This window comes from Octopus bimaculoides, chromosome 14 (genome assembly GCF_046866305.1).
Source record: "Octopus bimaculoides isolate indiv1 chromosome 14, ASM4686630v1, whole genome shotgun sequence".
NCBI classification, from domain to species: Eukaryota; Metazoa; Mollusca; class Cephalopoda; order Octopoda; family Octopodidae; genus Octopus; species Octopus bimaculoides.
Genome location: NC_142941.1, coordinates 29,325,446 through 29,334,705, shown reverse-complemented (window position 1 = coordinate 29,334,705; position 9,260 = coordinate 29,325,446). Strand labels below are relative to the sequence as shown.

At 33.4% G+C, this 9,260-nt stretch overlaps 1 protein-coding gene across 4 annotated transcripts in view; it reads left to right on the top strand.

Annotated features, from left to right (window-relative positions):
- The first annotated feature begins 83 nt into the window (after positions 1 to 83).
- The window catches only part of LOC106875317 (COMM domain-containing protein 4), a 38,262-nt gene continuing 29,085 nt past the window's right edge, over positions 84 to 9,260 (top strand). For 3 of the 4 annotated variants that reach the window (XR_016244270.1, XR_016244269.1, XM_014923407.3), the window contains exons 1-3: positions 84 to 112; positions 3,227 to 3,298; positions 5,940 to 6,005. Coding sequence is in view for 2 of the 4 variants with exons in the window: in XM_014923407.3 (XP_014778893.1) it covers positions 110 to 112; positions 3,227 to 3,298; positions 5,940 to 6,005 (141 nt within the window). In the remaining 2 variants the exon portion in view is untranslated. Of the gene's footprint in view, positions 113 to 2,551; positions 2,885 to 3,226; positions 3,299 to 5,939; positions 6,006 to 9,260 lie in introns of those variants that run through there. The other variant, XM_089362618.1, reaches the window with a different exon arrangement.

The window sequence follows — 9,260 nt, the reverse complement described above, 5'->3', positions numbered from 1 at the left end:
ATTTTATTTTCATAAACCTTATATCTTCTATAGCAGACGATAGTTCAATCATTTACTGCAGGATACGTTTAAGCGGAAGTTGTGGGAGTTGTTGATTCCAGTTTGAAACATGGTGAGTAAATTGTCTTAGTGAGAATTACATATTTTTATTTTTAAGATTTTGCTGTTTTCTTTGCGCTATTTCTATTTATTTATGGGAGACAATCTTAGTTTATCAGCCCCGGGTGTTTCGTTCATTTTAATTATACTTTTTAATTTAGATAAATACATTGTTAGTACTTCGCATTTCGCCGTCTTCACTGATATGTGCAAGACAGGAAATGAAATATTGTATCAATGACCGGGTTTTAACTGAGGATCAAAACTAAGTCCCACAGAAATCTTACTTTTACTGCACGGCTCTTATACAAGCTAAAATGGTAGAACGGGAAGATATTGGAATATGTTAGTTTATTTGTCCATCTTACTGTCTGAAACGTAACTCAGCGGTCTGTCCAGGAGGCGGATATATATATATATATATATATATATATATATATATATATATATATATATATATATATATATATATATATATATATATGCGAGTAAAAATAAATACAAAAAAGGTGGGTTTTTTTGTATGATTGTGTATAGAGGAATATATTATTTTGCTTAAAAGAGTTCCAACACTGTCTGTTTTTTATGTTTTATTTATATTCCTGCAGAACTAATGTGGGGTATAGAATATGGAATATACAATATATAATATAATATACAATATAAAATAAAATAAAATAAAAATGGATGGCACCATGAAAGAAAGTATTGAATGTAGATGAAATATTGAGTGTTCAATATAAAGGATCAAATATATAAATATATATATATAAAGGCGACTCGAGTTTCAGGGCTATTTCCCTTCGTCATGGCCGGTATGACAGACTTTAGCGTTCATAATAATTTTTCTATCGTCTTAGCTTAACAGCCCTCACCGTTTGTTTTTACTACCTTGTTCTCACTGTCCTGTTCTTAACACTTTCACCCTCGCAAAAAATCCCAAATTTTATTTAATTTGCTTTGCGGGAAGGACTGTTTCAACGAAGTTGCGTATTGTCCTTGCCTTCGAAACGCGGAGTAGATGAAACAGGGACAACTGATGAAGGGATTTTCTCTTTATGTTGCATGTCTCGTTTCTCTGAGTTTTTTTTTTTTCATTGTTCGAAAAAAGTTCGTTTTCTATGGTTTCGTTTCTCATTGTGTTTAACGTTCTTTTTGATGTCCTGTACCCATATATGCATGTATGTATACATATAGATGTAGGTATTATAATACAGGGTATCCAAGAGATTTAAATATAGATGTAGGTATGTAGATATATGTATGGATATAGGCATATATTTATGTATTATTTATATATATATATATATCGAGCGAGATCGTTGCCAGTGCCCCTGGACTGGCTTGTGCGGGTGGCACATAAAAGACACCATTTCGAGCGTGGCCGTTTTCGTGCGGGTGACACGTAAAAGCACCCACTACACTCTCTGAGTGGTTGGCGTTAGGAAGGGCATCCAGCTGTAGAAACTCTGCCAAATCAGACTGGAGCCTGGTGTTGCCATCCGGTTTCACCAGTCCTCAGTCAAATCGTCCAACCCATGCTAGCATGGAAAGCGGACGTTAAACGATGATGATGATGATGATGATGATGATGATATATATATATATATATATATATATATATATATGGACTCTTTTAAGCAAAATAATATATATATATATATATATATATATATATATATATAAATATATAAGAAGGTTTGGAGGTGATGTACAGGAATTATATATTAGAAAAAATAATAAGGTACTCAGATATCTGGATGGTTGTACATTTACAGATTTTTATTAATTTGTCATATGTTTTTATAAATTAGCGCTTGCATCTATTCTAGTAGATTCTCCAGATTTTCCAAAATCTGGAGAATCTACTAGAATAGATGCAAGCACTAATTTATAAAAAACATGTGACATTAATAAAAATCTGTAAATGTACAACCATCCAGATATCTGAGTACCTTATTATTTTTTCTAATATATATATATATATATATGTTTAATCATAATAGAAACAATTTTACATTAATCTATTGGGTTATGCTATACTTTTGTAGAAAACAAATTTATTATTCTTGTATAAGAATGGTATATATTATCTGCAAAAATGACCCAAGGACCAAAACTCAACCCTTGATTCACTCTATGACTTCTGTTAATATGTGTGTGTGTACAGATGTGTATATTGTACCCTTGTCTTGACTTCATGTGATGGTTTCTAAACGAGTGTCTTCATCATACAATCTTTATATATTAGCTTGTACCTTGCTCGGAAACAAGTGATGGGCCTGGTTGTAGAAAATCTGCCCCAACAAATTACATCTGACCTATGCAAGCATGGTAAAGTGGACTTTAAATGATGATGATATGTGTGTGTGTGTGCGCATCTATCTATGTGTAGTCATACAGTGTCCACTCCATGAATATGTGCCATGTCGCATCATCTACATCAGATTCAACACTGGTTAGAGACCAGATGGCTGCCCTGTGTGATGCTATGAAGACCAGTTGAAACAGACGATGAAGAGCATCAACATCGATCTTTAATTCCAGAAGCAACACGTAGAAGACAGAACAACATGGCGCTTTGAAAAACATTCTTGAAGAAATGTAGAAGATCAATGGCTAAAGACCTGCTAACTCCAAATAAGCCCTCTGCTAGCTATCAAATATGACCTCTCTGGACACTTGTTCTATGCAAAAATCAATCTTGCCAGTTATAAATGGGGAAACACAAGGAAAGAAAGAAATACTCAGAAACACAGGAAGGAGCTGCCACCTCCACTAATGTGTATGTATATATGCGTGTGTGTCAACTTTTCTGTGTTAACCTTATCTAATCAGTAAGGTGTGAGATAGGGTATTCTGAGGAAAGATATGTTATTCTTTTCACTTCCATTTTGTCAGTTAAAAATATTAGCACTGTTCTACTGTATAGTGTTAGTTGAGTGATTAACTGTAAAAAAGACTTTCATCTGTAAAAGATACTAGTCCCAACATCACATTTGATACTGCTTTCAAATAAATTGTTGGGAAATAAAATAATCAAAAAAGAACAGACACAGACACAAACAGAAGCTTCTTTAATTTTCATAGTATTCTAATTGGCTTTCTTCCTTTTATTTCTTTCTAGAAATTCCGATTTTGTGGAGACCTTGACTGCCCAGATTGGGTTCTTGCAGAGATAAATATCCTATCTAAATTGGTGATTATCAAATTTTTCTTTTTATTTATTTTTTTGTTAAATTTTTGTGTGAAAAGAGACTATCAATAAATCAGTATGAAAAATGGATAGGGAACAATGGGGTTGATGAGGTTAATATAAATCTTGTAAAACTGGGGATTAATGTTTGACAGTCCCAGTTGTCTGTTAGGAAGGCAGGTGGCCAGCTCTCTTTGAGGATGCTAAACCATCAACTGATACAGAACTCATGCTGAACTGGATTGCCCTTAATCTCATAATTCACCTAGATGTAAAAAATATTTTTAAAAAGGGTACAATAAATGAGCCAACAAGAGAACTGCTATGTGATTATTTGACTTACTTGAAATATCACCCAAATGTTTTTCACAACACATCCTACCATCTAAAAAAAGTAGGACATCTTGGATGGTATAATATTACATAAACTATGTCTGAAAAAAACTCTCTGGCTGAAGAATGAAACACCTTTTAGTCAACTTTAAATATGAATAGTTGCAGGATTTAAGAGAAAGCAGAGCAAGGGTAACAAATTGATGTAACAAATACTTCTAAGCTTGTAGAATACAGTCTCAAAGTTTGGAGGGGCAGTCTGTTGTAGTAACAGTAAAAAATATGGAATTATATTTGAGAAATTTTTAAAAGGTCATACAAAACTACACCTCCATTTTAATCCTTTTGTAATTATATTGCTAATGAATAAGCTGCTAATGTGTTGTTAATTTTCAAAATAGTCAAGATTGGAGGGATTTAATAAAATACTTGAAATTTCATGTATTATGGCTGGTGTTGACTAACTGAAGTGTTATATCATTTAGGTTATAAAGACATTTTTGGCTGAGATTTGACTTTAAATATGAACACAATTTTGATAAGAGTGGTCTCAAACTTAATCATTCACCTGAGCTTGCATTAATTTTTCAACATTACAGTATCTTCCTCTACTGCCTATAGTAATAAAACAAACCTTATGGTATCTACAGAGGTTGAGCCAACATGATCGATTGGGCCTGGCACAATGAAGAGACATAAACCATTGATTTTTTTTCAGCTAATGGGTTAACAGCTTAAGTAATGTGTGAGAGTATGACGCCCCCTGACAAGAATGGACTGGACCACTATGTATAAATAGTAGTGGTCTGAGTGAGTTAGATAGTTTGTACTAGTTTCACAGTTGGTGTATTGATAGTTCAAAGTTTACAGCTTAATTTAGCATGTTGGATTGTTGGTTCTTAAAAGATTGTTGTTACGGTCCATGTGGTTACTGCCGTTTGTTTCAATTATATTGTTATTACGTTGTTGCAGTATATTCGTTTATCCATAAGGATGTAACATCTGGCAATGAGGATCATTCGAAACTCACATTGGTTTCAATTACTGCGTCATGGAAAACCTATTAGCCACAGTAGTACAGCTTCAAGAGAAGCAACAAGAACAACTACAGGAGTTGCAAAAACAAATACTACGACGACAACAATTAATTGAGTTACAGTTGATGAAGTCTGAAAATCCAGTAAGCTCGTTTATGTAATTTCTGAATTTACGTATAACCTGGAAGAGGGTATTACAAGGAAATTTTTAACAAGTACAAGTCCTGGTCGGCGAAGCAGAAAGTAAGGCTTTTACTATGCAAGGTAGCTCCTGCCAAACATGAGCATTACTGTAACATTATTCTGCCCAAAAAGTTGAGTGAGATTGGTTTCCAAGAAACTCTGGAACTGCTTTCAAACATTTTTTTTTGATAATTTATTATTCAACAGCAGAATGGAGCTTTGGAACTTAGCAAAAAATGAAGAGGAGGAATTTATCACCTATGCCAGAGTAGTCAACTGTATGTGTGAAAATTTCAAACCCCAAGATCACACTCAGGATATGTTCGAATCACTTATCTTTGTGCAAGGACTTGAAGATAGAGAAATTCAGGCAATGATTCTCTCAAAAATGGAGCAAGTGAACCTGGATTTATCTCTACAGACCATTGCAGAAGAATGTCAGACTATGGTAAACTTTAAACATAATGTGAAAAAAATACAAGATAAAGACTATGCAAAAATTTAAATGTGTCATCCCGGGAAGCACAAGATTCCCAAGTAGTTTGTGAAATATTCAATGTACCAGTACCAAAAGTAGTAGAGTCCTGTAGAACCAGTATGAGAAAAAGAAAACAGACCAAACACCTTGAGATAATGCCCAAACGAAAGAGATACAAATATATATATATATAACAAAAATGTCTTTATTCCTTTGGAACACGAAATCTCAAAAGGGGAGATGTGTGAGAGTACAATGCCTCCTGGTGAGAATGGACTGGACCACTGCATATAAATAGTAGTGCTCTAAGTAAGTGAGGTAGTTTGTGTGTTGATAGTTCAAAGTTTACAGTTCAAGTTAGTGTGTTGGATTGTTGGTTCTTAAAAGATTGTTGTTATGTTCCATGTGGTTACTGCAGTTTGTTTCAGTTATATTGTTATTATACTGTTGTAGTATATTTGTTTATCCATAAGGATATAAGTAATTTAGTTTGATATCAAGCCAGAAAAAATGACCATTATAATGTGTGGTTGCATTTGTTAGTATTAATTTTATCTTTGCTCTATTTCATTTTTTTTACTAATATAATCCTTGTTCTCTTATCTATTTTCAGACATCTGTTAAAATGAGACTCTTGTGTGCTCAAGTTATCAGTAGCATCTTGACAGCAAACATTGATGTAAGTATTATACATTTATACATGCATGCATTTTATATATATAGATGCAGGCATTGGTGTGTGATTAAGAAGTTTTCTTCCCAACCACATGATTTCGGGTTCAATCCCATTGCATGATACCCTGGGAAGGTGTCTTCTATCATAGCCTTGGGTTGACCAAAGCCTTGTGAGAGTGGATTTGGTAGATGGAAACTGAAAGAAGTCCATCATGTATGTTTGTGTCTCCTTGTCTTGACATTGTGTACTGTAAATGAATGTCATTCATTTCCACTATTCTGCATAAACATGTCTGACCATGGGAAGATATTACATTGCTGGAAAACAGGTAACAGTTGGTAACAAGAAGGGCACCTGGGCATGGACACTCTATCAATAAACTGGCCAACCAAATGCAAAATAGAAAAGTGGATGTTAAGATGATGAAAAAAAATGATGGTGCACACACACACACACACATGCATACATATATACATATGTATATATATATATATATATATAAATATATATATATATCAAAATAAGCAACAGGATATCAAGAAGTGATGCAGTACGACCATTTCCAGCAGCTCCATTTAATTGAACAATGCAATATCAATTTAAATGCAGGGCTATTCTCAGCTGCACAAATAAATAGATAGAATTTTAATCAGTCGACTTAGTAAATCTATTCTGGATACTACACTATCCCTGATAATTTCAATATAGCTATGGGCTCGAGGGATTTGGCTGAAATCACTAACCTAGTTGGTGCGTAAAGTGCCTTAATCCCTGAATTGCAGGGAGGTTTATATAGAGATGATGCTCTGTTTATTATCCCTACTGACAACAAATCAGTCATTGAAAGAATGAGGAAAAGAATTAGAAAATTTTTTTAAAGCTTCAGCTTAGGTATTTCGTTTGAACACGGCACAAAGGTGGCAAATTTCTTAGATACTACATTAGACATTAACTCAGGATTATTTCACCCCTATAGGAAACCAGGTAAAGTTACAAGGTATATGAACAAATTATCAAATGTTTTATAATTGATGGTCAAAAGTATTTCTAAGAGAATTACAAAATTATCCACTAATGAAGACATCCCTGATAATTTCAATATAGCTATGGGCTCGAGGGATTTGGCTGAAATCACTAACCTAGTTGGTGCGTAAAGTGCCTTAATCCCTGAATTGCAGGGAGGTTTATATAGAGATGATGCTCTGTTTATTATCCCTACTGACAACAAATCAGTCATTGAAAGAATGAGGAAAAGAATTAGAAAATTTTTTTAAAGCTTCAGCTTAGGTATTTCGTTTGAACACGGCACAAAGGTGGCAAATTTCTTAGATACTACATTAGACATTAACTCAGGATTATTTCACCCCTATAGGAAACCAGGTAAAGTTACAAGGTATATGAACAAATTATCAAATGTTTTATAATTGATGGTCAAAAGTATTTCTAAGAGAATTACAAAATTATCCACTAATGAAGACATTTTTAATACCCATTCCCACCACTACAACTTCACTTTATCTAAGGCAGGATACGACCAGGAAATTGCTTTTCTTAATCCTGAAAGTATAACACCTAATAATGGTAGAAATAATGAGATTTTAAGTGAGAAGAGGAATAAAAACTTACTTGGTCGAGAAAACAAACCAACTAGGAAAGCATCCAACAAACCCATCAATTTAAATAAAAAAATAAGCAACAGTAGGAAATTAGATGTTATAACAAGTAGGAATATTAGTTTAGAAAATAGAGGTAATGAGGCGACTGGGCATAGTACTTCACCCTATAATGATAAGAAAAATACTGGTAATAGAGCCATACCTAATAATCAAGTCAGGATTTTGGGAGGCATTGAAAGAGCAGGTAGATTCCACCCTTACATGTGCCAGAAGTCTGAAAATAATGACTTGATCTGGTATAACGTTCCCCTCAACTGTGCTATATCCACAAATATATATAGGAAATTTATGACAATTTTAGAAAAACACTTCCCTGCTTCCATAGGTATAACAGAATGTTTTCCTGTAAGACAGAATCTTGTATTCTACTCACCCCAATATGGGTAACATCAAAGGGCGGCGAGCTGGCAGAATCGTTAGCACGCCGAGCAAAATGCCTAGCGGTATTTCGTCTGCCGTTACATTCTGAGTTCAAATTCTGCTGAGGTCAACTTTGCTTTTCATCCTTTCGGGGTTGATTAAATAAGTACCAGTTACACACTGGGGTCGATGTAAGTGACTTAATCCCTTTGTCTGTCCTTGTTTGTCCTCTCTATGTTTAGCCCCCTGTGGGCAATAAAGAAATGAATATGGGTAACATCATAGCAAGGTTAAATAGAAAGAATATAAAATTAGCAAGAGGTGTTAATAATAATAATAATATTCCTGTCAACACTAACTTAAACCCCTACAATGAAAATAATATTAATGATGACGTAGGAAAAAGAAACAGCAGTACTAATGCATCTAATATACTATTTGTTCTTTTCTACGTTCTACCCTGCTGATCATATTATGTATTTTTGTAATGGCTTTTATGTAAGTCTCCTAATTATATACTCCTGGGAAACTATAAAATCATTTATGTAACAGCACTTGTAACTTTGCAACTTATAAAATACCTCTTCAGTCTGAATACCTCCAACTGCTCTCACTACTCCATACCTATTGCTTCCTCTTTGGGGTTATCTTTATCTCTTCCCTACCTCAAATTTTAATACCTTGTCTCTTTAAATGTAAGTTATATATATTTCATACTATTCTCTTTAAATTCTTGTTATTTTGTTTTCTTATTTTGATATCCTTACCTATTAACCTCTTATCCCTTATAAGTTGTTACTGTCCTTAAATAGAGATATATACTTTCTAGTTACTTAAGTCTATGCAAGTTGATTATACTATATCCATAATAACGTATAAATATTTGTGTATGTTTGCGTGTGCATAAAGATAAATATGTGTGTGTATCTGCACACAACTTTTATTATTTTCTGATTCTTAGCTTAAAATTAATATATAGATAACATGTTTATCTTTCCAGTATTCCATAAGTAAATGCCCAGAGCAGTCTTTATAGAAACCACCTAATAAGTAAATGATTAAGGACATGAATGAATATTAAACTGATTCTATGTAATCTTCCGTTTTTAATTTTGAAAATTGATATATATACACATTTTATCTATTTTGGTTATGATATACAATCACCCATAGTACCCCATGATAAAATTCCCTCTGTATTAACATCATAGATTTTATTATT